The sequence below is a fragment of the Odocoileus virginianus genome, chromosome 20 (assembly GCF_023699985.2).
Source record: "Odocoileus virginianus isolate 20LAN1187 ecotype Illinois chromosome 20, Ovbor_1.2, whole genome shotgun sequence".
Lineage (NCBI taxonomy): Eukaryota > Metazoa > Chordata > Mammalia > Artiodactyla > Cervidae > Odocoileus > Odocoileus virginianus.
The window spans coordinates 555,000-576,631 of NC_069693.1; the positions used below are offsets into that span (position 1 = coordinate 555,000).

Here is a 21,632-nt window from a genome sequence, read left to right on the forward strand (position 1 = left end):
CCCAAACTGTAGCAGTTTGCGGAAATCTTTTTCTCTTCTTAAAGTCAGCTTTCTGCAAGCTCTTTTTCCTTCGGAAGCTCTCCTTGGAGTCCGTTTACCAGATGTATTATCTTTTCCCTTTCTGGGAGTGTGTTCTTCACTGCCAAGTAGACCAGTGAACGCCTACCTCTCTGGAATTTTTTCTTTTAATATAAAGTATAAAAATACGGATTTATAAAAAAATTTATACCATTTACATATATAACTTATACAAATTTGTATATAATTGTAGATATCATATATATATATATAATGTATATAATTTATACAAAATTTTATACAGAATACAGATAATATATGCCGAGGCCGTATTTACTTCCATGACTAGCCTTCTGAAAGCACCTTCGGTTCAGTTCAGTTCAGTGGCTCAGTCGTGTCCTACTCTGCGACACCATGAATCGCAGCACGCCAGGCCTCCCTGAGTCTACTCAAACCCATGTCCATCGAGTCGGCGATGCCATCCAGCCATCTCATCCTCTGTCGTCCCCTTCTCCTGCCCCCAATCCTTCCCAGCATTAGGGTCTTTTCCAATGAGTCAACTCTTCGCATGAGGTGGCCTTATGCACCTTAGCCAGCATTATTTTTGCCTCACGAAGCTTGAGACTGAAAACGTACCTATTTTCTGCAAGAGTCGAAATGTGAGGAAATCAGAGAATTTCAGGGGCTCCTCACCCTGCAGGCCATTCCCAGCTCCTGGCCTCCAAATCCATCCCTGGACTTTCCGTACGTCAGGTTTGCCAACATGGCCGCCCCATGTTGTGAACTGGGCGCAGACATATTGCCTGTCTAGGACGTAACGGAAGTTGGTTCGTCAGCTCCAGTGACAGCCCAGATCCACCTCGGCATCCGTAGACAGGTCTAGACGTCCAAGCAGTTCACCGAAGTAGGAGGGCGCTTAGGTTTGCCGTCGGTCTGGGGAAAATCTGTTTAGTATGTGATTTTTGTCCCTGGATTTTCTTTCTTCTTCTTCTTCTTCTTTTTTGTCGTCACAGTAGTGGTATTGTTTCGCCCAGGGTGATACGTGGACTTGCTGCCGTCTGGACCCCTGGGATTATCTCCAGAGGGCAGAGGCATACGGCAGAAGTGCCGAGGTGGTTATATTTAAGGGGAACCAGGTGGGTACTGGATTTGGGAACCAGACGCGGAGTTTGTCTGTGGTTTGCATTAGGGGTGTCCTGGGGGTCAGTATGATTAGATTTTGTAGAGATCAATGCTTTTCTTCAGTTTTCAGGACTTGGGGTTCTGTGGATCACTCCGCGTGCAGGGTGTACAGGTGGCATTGACGACGATCGCAGTGTCGGATTTAGATTGGGGATTTAATTTGGCGCTCAGTGATGGCGAGGGGGTGCCTGGGTCATCACATGAGGGTGTCTGTACCAGGTTTCGGGTTAATAAGGAAGCGACAGAAGACCGTACATCCCAGGGTAATAGTTCCAAACCATCTGTATTTTCTCTTTTATAATTGGTTTACAACATTGTGAATTTCATCTCTTTAATATTCTTTTCCATTATGATTTATGACAGGACACTGAATGTAGCTCCCTGTGCTATACTGTAGGACCTTGGTTATCCTGGTGTTTAGCTTTTATTTGAGAAGTTGACTATAGAACGAGAGACTGAACTAGCAATGCCAATATGTCTTATGTTGTCTGTGCAGCTTTCGCACAGCAAAGGCAGAGTATATCGTGACAGAGACATTTTGGCCTGCAAATTTGAAAATCCGTCTGTACTTTTAGCAGAAAATATTTGTCAACACTTGCACTCACCTCCTAATAACGATATATTGCAACAGCACCGTTACTTTGGAGAAGGAAATGGCTACACGCTCCAGTATTCTTGCCTGGAGAATTCCATGGACAGAGGAGCCTGGCAGGATACAGTCCATGGGATGCAAAAAGTAGGACACGACTGAGCAACTAACACACACCGTTACTTACCTCCCTGACAAACGTGAAAACTTTGTTCTTTGCTAACAGAATCTTCATTTTGTTTAATTATCTGGCAAGGTGCCTTCTGGCAAGGTCACCCATATCCCAATTTATTGGGAAGTCATGACTGGTCTTAGTCAATCATGTGGTTTGAGTTCCCATTGCTAGTGATTGAGTTTGTACTAAGAAAAGAGCTTATGTATATGGGGCGGTTCTAACCAGCTATGTTTGTAGAAATGTGCTTTGGAGTTTCTAGAGGAGCATTTTTTTTCTTTTAAAGAAGTAAGGCCTTGGATCTCTTTTTTTCATGTCGATAATGATATTGTTGAAAATTTTTGGCCCAATTTTCTAATGTTAACTTACTCTTTCAGGGTTTCTTTATGGTGTTGTAATTATTCATTCCTCATCATTATAGTTTATTTAGTTTTGCCTGTTTCCAACTATATATATGTATATACCACATCTTCCTTATCTGTTCATCTATTGATGGGCACTTGGGTTGCATCTGTGTCTTGGCTATTGTAGGTAGTTCTGCTATGAACATTGGGATGCCTGTATCTTTTCAAATTAGAGTTTTCTCCACATCATGCACTTTTTTTTTTATGTCAGGCTCAATATTTTTGAGACTCATTTATGTTCTTGCACATGGATGTACTTTCCCCCCCTCTGTGTAACAGGACTGTGCAAATATATAAACATCCACATAGTAAATATTTTGTGGTTTGCATGCCACCATTCCCTCACGTATAAGTCTTTATTTTTGTTTTATAGTCCTTGAAAGATGTAAAAGGCATTCTTAGCTTGAAAGCTGAGCAAAGACTGTTGTTTTTCCATAGCATTCTGTTGTTTGAATATATGATTTTCCGACTGTTTATGAAATTTGTGTTGCTTGCATTTAGGTTTATTATGAATAATGTTACTATGGAAATTCATGACAGTGTCCTCTGGTTCAACCCATACTTTTGGAGGGATGCCCCAGATTTTGGGAGGGATGTATTTTTTAGATGTATTCTTCTGGCTTGCTGAACATGTGGAGATGCAGGGAGAGCAACCCTTCTGTAGGGGGCTCTCCTCGCCCTTCCACACATATCCGGTCCTGGGCACCTCTTCCATGTGTCTGTTCCTGAGTTACATATTTTTGTAAGTAAATATAATACCTAAAATGTTTCTCTGAGTTCTGGGATCCATTCTAGCATATTTTTGTTTGGTTTGTTTTTGGTCTTGGTTTTGTTTTTGGCCATATCACACAGCATGTGGGATCTTAGTTCCCTGACCAGGGATGGAACCCATGCCCCCTGCAGTAGAAGCACAGAGTCCTAGCCACTGGACCTCCACAGAATTCCCTCCTCTAGCAAATGAATCAACCCAAGGAGGGGGTCATTGGACCCTGCGATCTGTGGCCAGTTGCTTGGAAGCACAGGTGACAATCTGGACTTGTGTTTGCACATGAAGCAGAGGGTAGAGGCCAGTCTCATAGGACTGAATCTGTAACTCATGAAATATGATATTATCTGCAGGTACATAGTGGCGGAATTGAGTTGAAGTGTAGGACATCCAGCCGGTGTTGTAGAATTGTTTCGTGATGTATTAATAAAGAACTATGTATCAAATTGGTGTCAGAATTGCACCTTCTTGTGTATGAGTTTCTTGTTATTACATTTCCCTCTTCTGATAGGGCCACAAACTGTGTTTTAAGAGAGTTGTTAGTGTTCATTATGACACTGGAGAGTATATACAACATATAATTTTTGTTTGTCAAATTCTTGTTAATTAGTACTTTTATACTTTCTTCTGACAACATAGTAGTCTTAGAGCACTTCAATTTCATTTATATATGATTATTTTGTATTTTAACTTCTTATGTATTTAAAACCTTCTAAGATATTACCAGTATTTTTTATAACAAAGTGTCTCTGGTTTGAGTAGTATGATGGTTTTCAAAATGAAGTATGTGTAGTCACAGGATGTATAAAAATTTTTGAGTAGGTTCCTGACCGCACATGGTTTAAAGGAAATGGTGTCCAGCGCCTCTCCTTCCATGTGGTCCCTTTTGTATAACTGAACTGCCTGCGATTCTCCTGCTCCTGAGGCCTGCTGCTGGATGAATCTCTTGTCCCTCATCTCATTTGACAGTCACCCACTTCGAGTTCATGGAACAAAGGAACATTACCTCCATCACATTCAGAAGCGTAGGTTTTTTTGGCCAGAAGTATAAAATTTTCTGGGGCTACCAATAAAGGGACACTTGGCAATGCCGTGGGCATTGGGTTAAGACGAGCACCCAGGAGCAGTGATAGCCTCTGGGACCAGAGGAAATGCACCCTCAGCTTGAATTTTCTCCTCCACCCAAGGTCCTGAGTCCCCAGGAGCAAAAGAATCAGTCGAAGGAGGACAAACAGGATTTGGTAGCAGCATTTTCTTGGGATATGCTTGCTTGAAGACAAATTTCAGAACAGAAATTGGGAACAGATCCAGGAGACATATCACAGAGCCTTCCGGTTGCCAGGTGTTTTCAGAGAACAGAAGAAAATGATCAAGGCCCAGGTGACTTCTGGTTTGTTTTATTCTTTCCTTTGTTCCAAGGTGGGCTTGTAGAAACCTGTAAAAAAATCACTTTAATTATTCTATAAAGTATAAATTTGTATATCTTTTCCTGTTTTATATATACACACATATATATGTGAGAATGTAGTGTTTCTCACTTAATAAGATTTAGTTCTACATACTGTGGAAAGTTCCAGTTGGATAAATGAATGGATGGCTGACTGCACAATTAGAGAATGTTGCATTAGGCATTGCTTTTTTAATGATACATTAAAATAAAAGCCTTACTGGGTATCTCAGTGCAGCCTTTAAAGTGGAAATGAGCAGAACACCTTTAACTTTTCTTCCATATCATCAAGGTGACATCGTCATGAGACACCTCTCTTATTACAGGAAACCCTCACATTTGACGACGTGGCCGTGGCCTTCACGTGGGAAGAGTGGCAGCTCCTGGCTCCTGCTCAGAAGGCCCTGTACCGGGACGTGATGCTGGAGAACCACAGCAACCTGCTGTCTGCGGGTGAGGACGGCCGCCTGGGTCACTGACCAGGTTCCCAGTCAGTGGCCTTCCCTTTCTCAGCTTCTGAAAGCTCTGGAGTGTCTGTGATGCTCGGTGTCCACTCTGGCCCAAAAGAAGTGGGTGTATTCTCCCTTCTCCTGTGAGAAAAGCCTTGACTCTGTAGGTTGTGAAATTGTTTTGGCCTCACATGTAGCGTTCTGCCGTGTTCACAGACCCCAAGGCGAACTCACTGGGCCTAAATAGTCTGTCATTTCCCATGAACAGGTTTTCAAGCAAGCACACCAGAGGTACTCTCCAAATTGGATCAAGGAGAACCATGGACGATGGATGATGAAGTCCACTGTCGAACCCGTTCAGGTGAGTGAGAGACCAGGGGAACAGGCCGTGGAGATGACACTGTCAGAGAAGAGCCACAGCTGTGAGGGGGTTGAAGGATGGGTGAACAGTGCCTCTCTGCATTTCTCTCCTGGTATCAGAGAACTTTTCTTTCTAGGAGTTTCAGTTCAGTTCAGTTGCTCAGTCATGTCCGACTTTGCGACCCCAGGGACTGCAGCATGCCAGGCCTCCCTGTCCATCACCAACTCCCAGCGTTTACTCCAACTCCTGTCCATCGAGTCAGTGATGCCATCCAACCATCTTATCCTCTTTTGTCCCCTTCTCCTCCCGCCTTCAATCTTTCCCAGCATCAGAGTCTTTTAAAATGAGTCAGTTCTTTGCATCAGGTGGCCAAAGTATTGTAGGAGTTTAGAGAAGAATATATCCCTTTTGAGGAAATATTCTGTGTCTTCTAGGATCTGTTTCTTTATTTTACTGCCATCTTGATTTTTGTTTGCCTAGTGTTCTTTTCCCTATCATTTTCATATCTTTTCCTTCTCCATCCTCTTCCACCTCATTTTCTATGAAATTCCCCCTTCCAGGAACTCTCACCACAAAGAAGACTTTTTAAAAAATTTTTATTTTTGGCTGTGCTTTGTCTTCATTGCTGCATGCTGGCTTTTCTCTAGTTGTGGCGAAGGGGGGCTACTCCCTAGTTTGGGTGCACAGGCTTCTCATTGCAGTGGCTTCTCTTGTTTTGGAGCATGGGCTCTAGAGCTCAAGAGCTTCAGTTGTTGCAGCTCCCAGGTGCTAGAGGACAGGCTCGACAGCTGTGGCATACGGGCTTGTGCTCCCCAGCGTGTCAGATTTTCCTGGATCAGGGATCCAACTTGTGTCTCCTGCATTGGCAGGGGGTTTCTTTACCACTGAGCTACCAATGAAGCCCTCCACAGAGAAAACTGAATCCCTGTCTGCTGCCGTCTACTGCCCCTTCCTGCTCTACTGCTCATATTGATTTCCTTTCTCACAACCATCCCATCGGATGCCAGCCCCAAAGTAAACTGGTCTTCACTGGGCCTTCTCTCCACTCTGAGGTTTTACTAATGTTGCTTTCCCTCTTACTCAATGATCTCTTGACTTTCCAAGTTTCCTTCTTTCTAATAAGCTAACAAATTCCTTTGGCTCACTGGAGAAAACTCCCAAGTTGAAACCTCCCCAGTGTGATCCAGCAGAGACTTGGTTCTGTATGATTTCCTCATCTCGATGGGCAGCTCGCCTTAGTTCCTAGTAACGACCTGGTTGTGGATCATCTTCCCTCCTAGGAAACCCTACAAGTTAGCTTCTCCCTTACTCCTGTGCAGCCTCCACCCTGGCTGTTCAGACATTACCTCCACTGTCCCCACCTGCAGAGCTCTCTTCTCTAAAGGGCTCAGCTGTTCAGGATCAATTTTTAACTAGAAAATTATTTTAACATCCTGCATTCTTAGTTCCAGCCTCAACTCGATCATAATTCTTGCCTACTTCCAGTTAATTCCTTTGCGTATTTAGTAGTTTTGAAACTTCTTCTCATTTTTGTAGACCTTATCATCACATTTACTTCCCAAAAGCTTTCATTTCTTTTCCCTGGTGTCCTGATAACATTAAGTACCAGGTAACCACATTCCCTTTCAGGACAAAAAAATTCTCCTTTCTGTGATCATCATGACAGATCATCTTATTCACGCAGAGATTTACATCTTCCTAAACCTCCCAGTCTGCTCCATACATGCAATAGCTTCCTTGATTCCTTCCTCTATGAATTTTTTTGATAATGAAGTGTCAAGTGAAATGTTAGAGCAGTCTGAGCCACTCAGACAGGAAAGAATTCACCTGCAAGGCAGTAGATCCAGGTTCAATCCCTGGGTTGGAAAGACCCCTGGAGACGGAAATGGCAACCCACTCCAAATCACTGGGAAATTCCATGGACAGAGGAGCTTGCTGGGCTTCTGTTGCCAAGAGTTGGATACGACTGGGCAACTAACACACACACAAACACAGCAGTTGAAAAAACAGACCGAGAGCTTTTGTTCTAAGAGAATGAGAAATGAATTTATCAAAATTTATAATAAATAATATGTCTAGGTGGTGAAAAGTGCTATGAGGAAATTAAGTTGCGTAATGGACCAGTGTGAGCCAGGGCTCCTCTTTTAGGAAAGGAGCAGCTCTCCAAGGTGCAGATTATAACTTAGATGTGCTTGCAGTTCTCTGCTGTGTCATTTTCCTTCTTTTTCCCCTTCTTTTAAACAATTTTTTGCCGCAAGACATGTGAAATCTTACTCAGATGGTAGAGAATTCACCTGCGATGTGGGAGACCTGGGTTCAATCCCTGGGTTGGGAAAACCCCCTGGAGAGGGGAATGGCAACCCACACCAGAATTCTGGCCTGGAGAATTCCATGGTCAGAGGAACCTGGCAGGCTCCAGTCTATGGGGTCGCAAAAGAGTCGAACACGGCTGGGCGACTAACACACCGGGGATTGAACCCAAGTGCTCTGTACTGGAAGCGAAGAGTCTTAATGGCTAAACTGCCAGCGAAGTCCCTGTGTTATCCTCTTCATTCTCCTCATACCAACAACAACACTGGATCCATGGGGAGGCCTGTCTTCCTCCAAATTGAGCCAGATTTCCTCCACCCCTCTCCCTGTCCATCGCTCCTTCCCACCAGTTTTCCCAGCGTGTAGCTGCTTTCCTCATGTTCTGCCTCTGCTCCGTGAAGTGGTTTTACCCGTCTACAGCGTAGGCTCTCTGCACCTGTGGGAAGTGTTTGTGACTCCGCAGCACTAGCGCCGTTCCTGGTCCACCACGGTCAGCAGTCAGGATCTGTGAACTGGATGAGTCCATATCACAATGTGGATAAGGTGACCTGCAACCTCCGGGCTCCTTCTCACAGAACACTGCTTGTATTTTACAGGCTCTGCATGTCTGCAAGGCTAGTGTTAGAAGGTATTCAAATCTGTATTTAATCATTGTGAATTATCCAACCCTGTTTTACACTACTTTTTCCTTTTGACTGGTTTGCAGCACTCTTCCAATGTGCAGGGAACATTAAACATAGAATTTTATTTTATACTTATAAAAACATCCCTAGAAAGATTTCTCACATCAGGGTATTTTTAGGAAATTCATTTTTCTTCTCTTTACTAGAAGTCTGGAAATTTGATGGCCACCTGCTGGAGTACTTACAAAATGAGAGTATGGAGAAGAGACTAGAACAATGGCATGAACAGAACCGACTAGAAAATGCTGTTCATCAGAGCATAACTCATTTTCTGCACAGGCAGCATCATGATGTGTTTGACTTGCATGGAAAATGTATGAAATCAAATTTAACTTTACTTTCTCAAAACCTCAGCTATGAAATAAAGAGCTCCAATGAGCTTACTGGAGATGAGAAATCCTGTCGCCATGCTGACAGTGAACAGTTTCATCCTGAAATTAAATTCCCCCAAAGCCAAAAACCCATCAGCTCCAAATCCCCATTCAACGAGCATCAGAAAACTAAAAAAACAGAGAAGCCTCATGTATGTGGTGAATGTGGGAAAGCTTTCATCAAAAAGTCTTGGCTCACTGATCATCAGATAATTCACACAGGAGAGAAGCCTCATCGATGTAATCTTTGTGACAAAGCATTCTCTAGAAAATTCATGCTCACTGAACATCAGAGAACACACACAGGAGAGAAACCTTACCAGTGCACTGATTGTGGCAAAGCCTTCCTCAAGAAATCACGGCTCAACATACATCAGAAAACCCACACCGGAGAGAAACGGTATATCTGCAGTGACTGTGGAAAGGGCTTCATCCAAAAGGGAAATCTCATTGTACATCAGCGAATTCACACAGGTGAGAAACCTTACACATGCAATGAATGTGGAAAAGGCTTCATCCAGAAGACCTGCCTCATCGCCCATCAGAGATTTCACACGGGAAAGACTCCTTTTGTGTGTAGTGAGTGTGGAAAATCCTGTTCCCAGAAGTCAGGTCTCATTAAACATCAAAGAATTCACACAGGAGAGAAACCCTTTGAATGCAGTGACTGTGGGAAAGCCTTCACTACAAAGCAAAAGCTCATTGTCCATCAAAGGACTCACACAGGAGAGAGACCTTACACCTGCAATGAGTGTGGGAAAGCTTTTGCCTACATGTCTTGCCTTGGTAAACATAGGAAAATACACACAAGAGAGAAACATGGAGATGCAATGAAGGGGGAGAAAGCTGCCTCACAGACAAGTGATGCCATGCAGCAGCAGAACCTCGTTAACTTGGTGGCTGTGCAGGTGCCTTCCATGGCCCTTCAGCCGTCAGTCAACATCAGTGAACTAGCAAATAGGAACATCATCATAACGGGACCACCTGTGGGCAGGTGTGCACCCGCAGGAGATGACAGAGGGTCTGCAGAGGACAGAACCCTTAAGAACGCAGTGAGCATGGTTGTGCCTGCGGTGGTCAATTATGTTTTATTTTGTGTCACAGAAAACCCCTAGGAAGAAAACTCGAGACATACTATGTGTAAAAGTTAGAAATCGTTGAGCAAAAATATCTAGGTCAGATGGTGGCTGAAAAGTTTATACTGAGAGCAACTGTATAAATGCTGAGACCAGGAACCCATGATATGCTCATCCAGTTAAATATATGCATTGATACTGAGGCATAATCTGATGTTAACCCAAGCACAAACACATCAACTGCTGTGTTGTGTCAGTTGAATGAATGAATGAAGGAAGCCTGAGTCCAACTAAGTGGAAGAAATATGTAGGTGAAGTTTTTAACCATACAATTTGTATTTGGAAGGTTCTTGTGAACAAACAGGGCTAATACTGGTTTGGTGGGCTACGGGACGTGTATATATATATATCAATTCTGTTTCTCCAGGGCAAGGTGAAGGACTGACTGAAAACTGGGACGTCTATCTTAAACTCTAAGAAATTTTATATTATGCAGAGGGATTTAGATTGAGCCAGTTTGCTTCAGTCTTAGATTGAGTCATTTTGTTAATTTACTGAGTATTTGTTGAATACTTCCCTTTTTACTGGATCCTGTCTTAGGAGCTGAGGATACAGTGGTGATTAAGCCCTTGAAAAAACCCATGGTCTCCCAGAGAGAGCTTTGGGGTAACTGTATTATTTTTAAGTAGTACATCAGCTAATCTGTTAATAGTAAGAGGATGTAAATACATACACTAAATGAAATAGATATTTTCTTAGTCCCTTCCGGTTACTATGAGAGAAGACCATCATGTTTGTAGATTATAGAAATAGAAATTTATTTCTCACAGTTCTGTAAGCTACAAAGTCCCAGATTAAGGTGCATGAAGATTTAGTATCTCACATCCAAGTACTAAGCAGGCCTGACCCTCTGAGCTTTTCAGCTCAGATGAGATCAGCACATTCAGGGTATTACAGCCATAGACAGACTTGGTATCTAATGAGGACTCCTGGTTCATAGAAGACAGTCATCCCACTGTATCCTCATGTTGGGGAAAGGGAAAAGCGGGGGTGGGTTCTCTTCTATAAAGGCACTATTCCCAGTCATGAGGGCTCCACCCTTTGGACCCAGTCACCTCTTAAATGCCCCACTTCTTAATACCATTCTATTTTGTTTTTAATATTTTAATTTTATTGGAATATGGCTGATTTACAATGCTGTGTTAGTTTCAAGTGTACAGCAAAGGATTCAGTTATACATATATATGATTCCCTGATGGCTCAACCAGTAAAAAATCTACTGCTTTGCAGGAGGCCCAGGTTCAATCCCTGAGTTGGGAATTTCCCTTGGAGGAGAGCAGCAACCCGCTCTAGTATTCTTGCCTGGCGTATCCCATGGATAGAGGAGCCTGGTGGGCTACATTATAGTCGACGGGGTGGCACAGACTCAGACACAACTGAAGCGAGATAGCACACACGCATGGATGCTTTGGTAACAATGAGGGAGGTTCCCCATCCCAAGCTTTTCTGGATATAATTTGAGCTAAGACTTAAGTACTAATGGGAGTCCTGCATCATAATATAGGTAACTAGAGAATATTCCAGGACTGTTTCTAGTGATTGTATATGACAGTCTTCCTGTCTCAGATTCTCTGAGAAACTTAATGCAAATATCCTAGCCATGTCCCCCAGCTCTGAAACCAGAACCTCTGGGGCTACAATTGAGGACCCTGCATTTTTAACAATGGCCTGATGCACACTTAGTTTTGACGTTCTTTGTCCTAAATTTTGAGTTACTGTCCCCATCACCACCCTCACATTATGGTGGGATGGATTCAAGTTGAGCTTTTCCCATCGATTCCACACCATCAATGGCCTCACTTCTGGCGGCCTTTTTCCCAGCCCCAACCCCCAGTCACAACTTGGGTAGTCCCTGCTGCTCTTTTCCCTGTTAATGGCTAGCCCCATACTGTACAACTCCTGGAAATCGATTTCTGTTCTAAAAAAAAACAGCTTCCTGCAAACTATTTTCCCTCCAGAAGCTTCCCGTGGTGTCTGTTTACCAGATGTATTGTTTTCCCTTTCTGGGAGTGCATCTCTGCTGCCAATAGGACGACTGAACTCCTACCTGTTTGGAATTCTTTTTTTTTTTTTTTTAATACCAAGTGGATAATATATACCGTTGCCTTTTACTTACCTGCCTAGCAGGCTTGAAAGCACCTTAGTCTACATCAGTTTTGTCTCGTGAAGCCTGAGACTGAAAATGTACCCATTTTCTACAAGAATCAAAGTGCCAGGAAATGAGAGAATTTCAGTGGCTTCTCACCAGGTCAAGATGGCCAGCTTCTGGGGCAAAGACACATCCCTGGGTATTTTGTACGTCAGGTGTGCCAACATGGCTGCTCCCAAGGGGCCGCGGTGAGCTGGGCGCAGACATATTGCTTCTCTAGGACGTACCGGAAGTCGGGTCCTCAGCTCCTGCGCATCCCAGATCCACCTCGGCTTCCGTAGACAGTTCTGGAGGTCAAAGCAGTTCACGGAAGCATGACGCTGTTTAGGCGGTTGGTCAATCTGAGGAAAATCAAGTTAGTACGAAGTTTTGACCCTGGAATTTGTTGTTGTTGTCGTCACAGCGGTGGCATTGTTTCGCCCAGGGTGATACGTGGACTTGGTGCCGTCTGGACCCCTGAGATTATTGCCAGAGGGCGGAAGGGGAGGGTAGAAATGCCGAGGTGGTTATGTGTAAGGGGAACCAGGTGGGTACCGGACTTGTGGAGAACCGGCGTGCTGCGATTCATGGGGTCGCAAAGAGTCGGACACGACTGAGCGACTGAACTGAACTGAACTGATACGTGGAGTTTGTGGGTTGGATTAGGGGCGTGTCCTGTGAATCAGTGTAATTAGATTCTGTAGAGATCAATACTGTTCTTCTAGTTGTCAGGCCTTGGGGTTCTGTAGGTCACTCGGCTTGCAGAGTGTACATGTGTTGCAGAAACCAGTAATAGAGAAACCAAGCATCGCACTCTGAGAGTTGGAGAATTCGGGTTTATTAAGCAGGTGGGCCCAGAGGAGTTCACATTCCAAGCTCTGAGCCATAAACAAAGGGTTTATGGAGTTTTTATAGACAGACAGTGGGCAACACTAGCTGCTAATAGGGTGGTTTAAACTAAGGGGTTTTGCGTGCGAGGGAACAGCGGTCAAGACGGGGAGGGGGATGCCTGACCTTTGCAGGGACAGGCATGATTAAGCAGGATTGCAGGGGCCAGGCAATTGCAAAGGGCAGGACAAGGGTGAGTGAGATAAGCTCCAGTTCCTAGTATTGTAAGTCCCCACTTTCTGAGAGTACATGACCTGTGATCCAGACTTTGCAAGGAGCAAGCAGAGGCAGAACAAGCGGGAGGTTATGTAAAATTTTAACTTTTCCTCTTCAGTGGCATTGACAACGATTTCAGTGTCAGATTCAGGTTGGGCATTTAATTCGGGGCTCAGTGGTGGCGGGGCCTGGATCATCACATGAGGGTGTCTGGCCCAGGTTTTGGGTTAATAAGGAAGTGTGTAGTGTAGTCTGTCTGGTCCAGAGAGGTGTGTGATGGCTGAAGATTTGGATGCCAAGAGTGGTTGCGTTGGTAGTTGCGTTTAGGTTCCAGTTTCTGCTGGTGCAACAGAAGACTGTACATCCCAGGGCAGTAGTTCCAAACCATCTGTATTTTAGCTTTTTTTGTGTGTGTTTTTCTTTTTAAATTTGCTGAAGTATAGTTGATTTACAGTGGTATGTTAATTTCTACTGTACAGCAAGGTGATTCAGTTACATATATATAAATATGTATATATACATTCTCCTTGATATTAATTTCCATTACGATTTATGACAGGACGTTGAATATAGTTCCCTGTGCTATACTGTAGGACCTTGTTTAGCTTTTAATCGAGGAGTTGACTACAGAATGAGACTGAGCCAGCAGTGCCAATCTGTTTTGTATAGTCTGTGTTGCTTTCACATAGGAGAGGCAGAATATAGTTGTGACAGACATTTTGGCCTGCAAATTTGAAAATGTCTGTTCTTTTTTGCAGAAAATATTTGTCAACACCTGCACTCACCTCCTAATACTGGTATATTGCAACAGCACCGTTACTTACCTCCCTGACATACATGAACACTGTTATTTGCTAACAGAATCTTTTTTTGTTTAATCATCTGGCAAGGTGACATCTGGCAAGGCCACCCATATCCCAGTTTATTGGGAACTCCTGGCTGGTCTTAATCAATCATGTATTTCAAGTTCCCATTGCTAATGACTGAGTTATTACTAAGAAATGACTTGAGCATTTCTAACCAGCTATGTATGTAGATGTGCTTTGGGGTTTTTATGGGAGCATTTTTTCTTTCAAATAAGTATCATTTCATGTTGATAATGATATTGCTGAAAAATATTGGCCCGATTTTCTAATGTTAACTTATTCTTTCGTGTTTTTCTTCATGGTGTTATAGTTATTCATTCCTCATCATTATAGTTTATTTAGTTTTGCCTATTTTCAACTGTATATGTGTATACAGCACATCTTCCTTATCCGCTTATCTGTTGAAGGAGACTTGGGTTGTCTCTGTGTCTTGGCTATTGTAAGTTTGTTCTGCTGTGAACATTGGGATGCCTGTATCTTTTCAAATTAGAGTTTTCTTCACATCATGTGTTTTTTTTGAATGTCAGATTCAATATTTGTGAGAATCATGTTTTTGCACATAGGTGTATTTTTACTCCCCCTGTGTAACAGGGTCAGGCAAATATTAAATATCCACATAGTAAATATTTTGGGGTTTTCATGCCACCATTCTCTCATGTATACTTCTTTTTCTTTTATAGTCCTTGAGAAATGTAAAAGGTATTTTTAGCTTCAAGCTGAGCAAAGACTGTACTTTTCCAATATTATTCTATTGTTTGAATATATGATTTTCTGACAATTTATGAAATGTGTGTTGTTTACATTTCGGTTTATTATGAATAATGTTACTATGGAAATTCATGACAGTGTCCTCTGGTTCTACCCAGATTTTTGGAGGGATGTTATTTCTTAGATGTATTCTTCAGAGTGAAGTTACTTCTGGCTTGAACATGTGGAGATGCAGGGAGAGTGACCCTCCTGTAGGGGACACTCCTTGCCCTTCCACACATACCCTATCCTGGGCATCTCTTCCATCGGCCTGTTCCTGAGTTACATCTTTTTATAAATAAATATAGAACCTAAAATGTTTCTCCGAGTTTTGTGAGGTGTTCTAGCATATTTTTGTCTGTTTTGTTTTTGGTCTCGGTTTTATTTCTGTTTGTTTTGTGTTTGGCCGTGTCACACAGCATGTGGGATCTTAGTTCCCCGACCAGGGATCAAACCCGTGCCCCCTGCAGTAGAAGCATGGAGCCATAATCACTGGACCACCAGAGAATTCCCTGCTCTAGCAAATTAATCTGCCCAAGGAGGGGGTCATTGGAACCTGGGATCGGTGGCCAGTTGCTCAGAAGCACAGGTGACAACCTGGACTTGTGTTTGCACATGAAGCAGAGGGTAGAGGCCAGTCTCATAGGACTGAATCTGTAACTCATGCAGTTTGTATTATCTTCAGGTTCATAGCGGCAGAATTGAGCTGAAGTGTAGGACATCCAGCTGGTGTTATAGAATTGCTTCATGATGTGTTAGAAAAGAACTATGTATCAAATTGGTATCAGAATCACACCTTGTTGTGTATGAGTTTCTTGTTATTACATTTCCCTCTTCTGATAGTGCCACGATCTATGTGCTTAAAGAGAATTATTAGTGTGCATTATGACACTGAAGAGTACATACCATATGTAATTTTTGTTTGTCAAATTCTTATGTTAATTTGTACTTTTGTGCTTTCTTCTGACAATATAGTAGTTTTCAGTTCAGTTCAGTTCAGTTCAGTTGCTCAGTCGTGTCTGCCTCTTTGTGACCCCATGAACCGCAGCACACCAGGCCTCCCTGTCCATCACCAACTCCGGGAGTCCACCCAAACCCATGTCCGTTGAGTCGATGATGCCATCCAACCATCTTATCCTCTGTCATCCCCTTCTCCTCCTGCCCTCAATCTTTCTCAGCATTAGGATCTTTTCAAATGAGTCAGCTCTTCTCATCAGGTGGCCAAAGTATAGTAGTTTTAGAGCACTTCAACTTTAATTATGTATGATTATTTTGTATTTTAATTTTTATGTATTTGAAACCTCCTAAGATATTAGCATTATCACTTATAAGAAAGTGTTTCTGGTTTGACCAGTGCATTGGTTTTCAAAATGAGTGCGTGTACTCACAGGGCGTATAAGAACATTTGACGAGGTCTCTGAGTGCCCATGATTTAAAGGAAACAGTGCCCAGCACCTCTCCTCCCATGTGGTCTCTTGTATAACAGAGCCACTTGTGATTCTTGCTCCCCTGAGGCCTGCTCCTGGGATGGATCTCGATTCCCTCTTCTCCTTTGACAGTCATACCACTTTAAGTTCACAGAATAAAAGAATATATCACCAGCACAGTGAGAAGCTTAGACTTCTTGGCCAGAGGTATTAACTCTTCTGGGCCAGCAAGTGAAGGGACACTCAGCAGTGCTGTGGGTCTTGGGCTAAGATGAGCACCCAGGAGCAGCGATAGCATCCAAGCCCAGAGGAAATGTACCCTCAGCTTGGATTTTCTCCTCCACCCAAGGTCCTGAGTCCCCAGAAGCAAAAGAATCAGTCGAAGGAGGAAGAAGTTACAGGATTTGGTAGCAGCATTTTCTTGGGATATGCTTGATTGAACACAAGTTTCAGAACAGAAATTGAGAGCAGATCCACGAGACACATCAACAGAGCCTTCGGTTGCCAGATGTTTTCAGAGAACAGAAGAAAATGATCCAGGCCCAGGTGACTTTTTGATTTGTTTTATTCTTTCCTTTGTTCCTTAATGGATTTTTAGAGGCCTGTGAAAAATCACTTCCATTATTCCATAAATATAAATTTGTATATGAGGTTGTAGTGTTTCTAGCTTAACAAGAAGATTTAGTTCTACATACTATGTAAAGTTCCAATTGGATAAATGAATGGATGGCTGACTGCACAATTAGAGAATGTTGTATTCGGCATTTGCTTTTTTAATGATACATTAAAATAAAAGCCTTACTGGGTATCTCAGTGCAGCCTGTAAAGTGGAAATGAGCAGAACACCTTTAACTTTTCTTCCATATCATCAAGGTGACATCGTCATGAGACACCTCTCTTATTACAGGAAACCCTCACATTTGACGACGTGGCCGTGGCCTTCACGTGGGAAGAGTGGCAGCTCCTGGCTCCTGCTCAGAAGGCCCTGTACCGGGACGTGATGCTGGAGAACCACAGCAACCTGCTGTCTGCGGGTGAGGACGGCCGCCTGGGTCACTGACCAGGTTCCTAGTCAGTGGCCTTTCCTTTCTCAGCTTCTGAAAGCTCTGGAGTGTCTGTGATGCTCGGTGTCCACTCTGGCCCAAAAGAAGTGGGTGTATTCTCCTTTCTGTGAGAAAAGCCTTGACTCTGTAGGTTGTGAAATTGTTTTGGCCTCACATGTAGCGTTCTGTCGTGTTCACAGACCCCAAGGCGAACTCACTGGGCCTAAATAGTCTGTCATTTCCCATGAACAGGTTTTCAAGCAAGCATACCAGAGGTACTCTCCAAATTGGATCAAGGAGAACCATGGACGATGGATGATGAAGTCCACTGTCGAACCTGTTTAGGTGAGTGAGAGACCAGGGGAACAGGCCATGGAGATGACACTGTCAGAGAAGAGCCACAGCTGCGAGGGGGTTGGAGGCTCTGTGCATCTCTCTCCTGATGTTATGTTCCCGCAGGCAAGATATTGGATGGAGTTAGCCATTCACTTCTCTAGCGTTCTCCCTGACCCAAGGATTGAACCTGCGTCACTTGTATCTTCTGAATTGGCAGGCAGATTCTTTACCACTAAAGCCACCTGGGAAGCCCTAACTGTTGGCTACTTCCAGTTAATTCCTTTGTGTATGTACTAGTTTTGAACTTTCTTCTCATTTGTTGTAGACCTTTACATTGTATTCCTGAAGGCTTTCATTTCTTTCCCCTCATATCCTGATAACATTAAGTCCCAGGTAACCATGTTCCCTGTTATGACATAAAAATTCTCCTTTTTCTGATTGTCATGACAGATCATCTTATTCCCAGAGATTTCTGTCTTATTCCTAAACCTCCCAGTCTGTTTCATATGTGGGACTGCTGCCTTGATTCCTTCCTCTGAATTTTTTTGATAATCTATTGTAAACTGGAATGTTACAGTAGCTGAGAAAACAAATAGCCTGAGAGCTTTCGTTCTAAGAGGATGAGACATCAATTTAATCAAAATTTAAAATAAATAATATGACCATGGGGTGAAAAGGGCTGTGATGGAGTTAAATTGCGTCATGGACCAGTGCGAGCTGGGGCTCCTCTTAGGAATGGGAGCAGCTCTCTGGAATGTAAGATGTAACTTAGATGTGGTTGCAGTTCTCTGCTGTGTCATTTTCTTTCTGTTTCTTTTTTTCCTTAAAAATTTTTTTTTTCTGTCATGTGACACATGGGATCTTACTCAGATGGTAAGGAATCTGCTTGTGATGCTGGAGACCGAGGTTCGATCCCTGGGTAGGAATGATCCCCTGGAGAAGGAAATGGCTACCCACTCCTGTTTTCTTGCCTGGAGAATTCTATGGACAGAGAAGCCTGGTGGGCTACAGTCCATGGGGTCGCAAAGAGTCATGGACACGACTGAGCAACTAACACACTGTGGATTGAACCAGAGCCCCCTGTACTGGAGGTACAGTGTCTTAACTGCTAAACCACCAGGGAAGTCGCTGTATCATTTTCTTCATTCCCCCTCTTGGCAACCCCAATGCTGGATCCACGGGGAGGCCTTTCTTCCTCCAAGTTGAGCCTGGATTTCCTCCACCCTCTCCCTCTTCATCGCTCCTTCCCACCAGTTCTCACAGCTTATAGCTGCTTTCCTTGTGTTCTGTCTCTGCCCTGTGAAGTGGTTTGACCCCACTACAGCATAGGCTCTGTGCACCTGAGGAGTACGTTTGTGACTCCCCAACACTAGCACCATTCCTGGTCCACCGTAGTCATCAGTCAGGATCTGTGGACTGAATGAGTCCATCCATCACAATGTAAATGAGGTGGCCCTGCAGCCTGCAGTCTCCTGCTCACAGGACATTGCTCATATTTTACAGTATTTAGAAAGTAGCCAAATTTGTCTTTATTCATTATGACTCTTTTTTTCCCCCCAGTGTATGAAGAATATTAAACATGGAGTTTTATTTACACTCATACCATAGGCTTATCACTAAAAAGACACCTCACGTCGAAGTATTTTAAAACATACCTTTATTCTGGGACTCCCCTGGTGGTCCGTGGATTAGGACTGTGTACTTCCACTGCAGAGGTACAGGTTTGATCTCTGGTTGGAGAACTAAGATCCCACATGTGTATTAGTTGCTCAGTCCTGACCTACTCTTGGCGACCCCATGGACTGCAGCCTGCCAGGCTCCTCTGTCCATAGGATTCTCCTGGCAAGAATACTGGAGTTAGCTGCCATTCGCTTTCCCAGATCTTCCCAACCCAGGGATCACACTGGCGTCTCCTGCATTGCAGGCAGGTTCTTTACCGTCTGAGCCATCAGGGAAGCCCCAAGATCTCACATGCCACAAGGCAAAAAAAAAAAAACACAAAACCTTTTATTTCCAGATCTAAAAGATGGAGGAATTCATTCTTTTTTTCTTTCCTAGAAGTCTGGAAAATGGATGGCCACCTGCTGGAACACTTACAAAACAAGAGAGTGGAGAAAAGACTAGAACAATGGCTTGAACAGAACTCACTGGACAGTTCTGGTCATCAGAGCAGAACTCTGTTCAGGCACAATCATGATGTGTTTGACTTACATGGAAGAAGCGAGACATCAAATTCAAGTTTACTCTCTGAGAGCCCGAACTGTGAAATAGAGAGCCCTGCTGAGCTTCCTGCAGGTGGGAAATCCTGCCCCCATGCTGACAGGGAACCATTTCATCCTGAACTCCTCAGCACTAAGTCCCAACTCATGGAGCATCAGCACACTAAACAAAGGAAGAAGCCTCATGTGTGCAGTGAATGTGGGAAAGCATTTGTCAAGAAGTCTTGGCTTGCTGATCACCAGAATCTTCACACAGGAGAGAAGCCCCATCAATGTGACCTCTGTGGGAAAGCCTTCTTCAGAAAGTTCCAGCTCACTGAGCACCAGAGGATGCACATGGGGGACAAACCTTACGAGTGCGCCGAATGTGGCAAAGCCTTCCTCAAAAAATCAGGTCTCAATGTGCACCAGAAAACCCACACAGGGGAGAAACCATTTATTTGCAACGAGTGTGGCAAGGGCTTCATCCAGAAGGGAAACCTCATGGTCCATCTGCGGATCCATACGGGCGAGAAACCTTACACGTGCACCGAGTGTGGGAAAGGCTTCAGCCAGAAGACATGTCTCACGGCACACCAGCGGATTCACACTGGCACGAGTCCCTTTGTGTGTGGTGAGTGTGGGAAGACGCTTTCCCAGAAAATGGGTCTTATCAAGCACCAGAGGACTCACACGGGAGAGAAGCCCTTTGAATGCAGCCACTGTGGGAAGGGCTTTATCGAGAAGCCACAGCTCGTGATACACCAGAGGATCCACACGGGGGAGAAACCCTACAGATGCAGCAAGTGCGGGAAATCATTCAGAGGGAAGTCGGTCCTCAATAAACACCTGAAAACTCACTCAGTCAAGGAAATCCCTCCCTCAGCGAAGTCCCCCCAGAGCAGTGTCGTCCTCCAGGAGAAAAACCTGAACACAGTGACAATGCATCTGCCTCCTCTGGCCCCTCAGTCACCAGTTGGCATCGGTGGGCTCCTGTCTAACAGGAGCATGGTCTTATTGGGACAGCCTGTGACCCGATGGCCACCCACTGGAGACAACAGAGGACTGGCCCAGGAGAGGATCCTTACTAACTCAGTGAATGTGGTCATGCCTTCAGTGGTCAATTACGTTTTATTTTATGTCACTGGAAACTAGGAGGAAAAAACAAAACACATTGTCTGAGGAAAAGGGTTGAGCAAACATTTCTAGCTCAGACGGTGGCTGAGAAGTATACACTGTAAGAAATCGTATGAATGCGGAGAGTGGAAGGGCATAATATCCTCATCCAGTTAGATATATGCATTGGTACAGAGGAATAATCTGATGTTAACTCAACCGATACACTTCAGTTGTTCTACTGTGTCGAATAAATGAAGGAAGGTAAGGTAAGGTGTGTGTGGTTAGTCGTGTCTGACTCTTTGTGACCCCATGGACTGTAGCCCCCCAGGTTCCTCTGTCCATGAGATTTCCCAGGCAAGAATACTGGAGTGGGTTGCCATTTCCTTCTCCAGGGGATCTTACTAACCCAGGAATGGAACCCGCATCTCCTCTGTTTTCTATATTGCAGGGAGAGTCTTTACCTGCTGAGCCATCAGGAAAGCAAATGAAGGAAGCCTGAATTCAACTAAGTGGAGGAAATGAGGAGGTGAATTTTTAAACATATAATGTGTATGTGGAAAAAGCACAAGAGGGCTAATACTGAGTTGGTGGCATATGGGGTGTGTTGGTATCAATTCAGTTACCCCCAGTCAAGGTGGAGGGTGAATTCAAAACCAGGATGTTATCCTTTAAACCTTGCAAAGTTGATATTGCCAAGGGAGACTTGGCAAGCAACAACCTTAGGTTGAGTCAGTCTGTTCATTACAGAGTATTTGGCAAATACTTCCTTGGTACTT

General features: G+C 43.9%; 1 protein-coding gene across 1 annotated transcript; it reads left to right on the plus strand.

Moving 5' to 3' along the window:
• The first annotated feature begins 883 nt into the window (after positions 1–883).
• LOC110148514 (zinc finger protein 350-like) lies at positions 884–21,126 on the plus strand. Its single transcript, XM_070451553.1, has 9 exons — positions 884–1,154; positions 4,319–4,511; positions 4,905–5,031; positions 5,296–5,388; positions 8,528–9,865; positions 16,669–16,706; positions 17,068–17,194; positions 17,456–17,548; positions 19,598–21,126. Exons 2-9 carry the CDS (start codon positions 4,497–4,499, stop codon positions 20,890–20,892), a joined length of 3,126 nt encoding a protein of 1,041 aa, XP_070307654.1. The 5' UTR covers positions 884–1,154; positions 4,319–4,496; the 3' UTR covers positions 20,893–21,126.
• Positions 21,127–21,632: the final 506 nt, after the last annotated feature.

Bases quoted from the DNA above. Each gene is read 5' to 3' on its own strand.
- LOC110148514 (XM_070451553.1), top strand. The intron at 5,032-5,295 runs GTGAGGACGGCC...TCCCATGAACAG, and splicing joins CAGCAACCTGCTGTCTGCGG to GTTTTCAAGCAAGCACACCA. The intron at 9,866-16,668 runs AGGAAGAAAACT...TTCGGTTGCCAG, and splicing joins TTGTGTCACAGAAAACCCCT to ATGTTTTCAGAGAACAGAAG.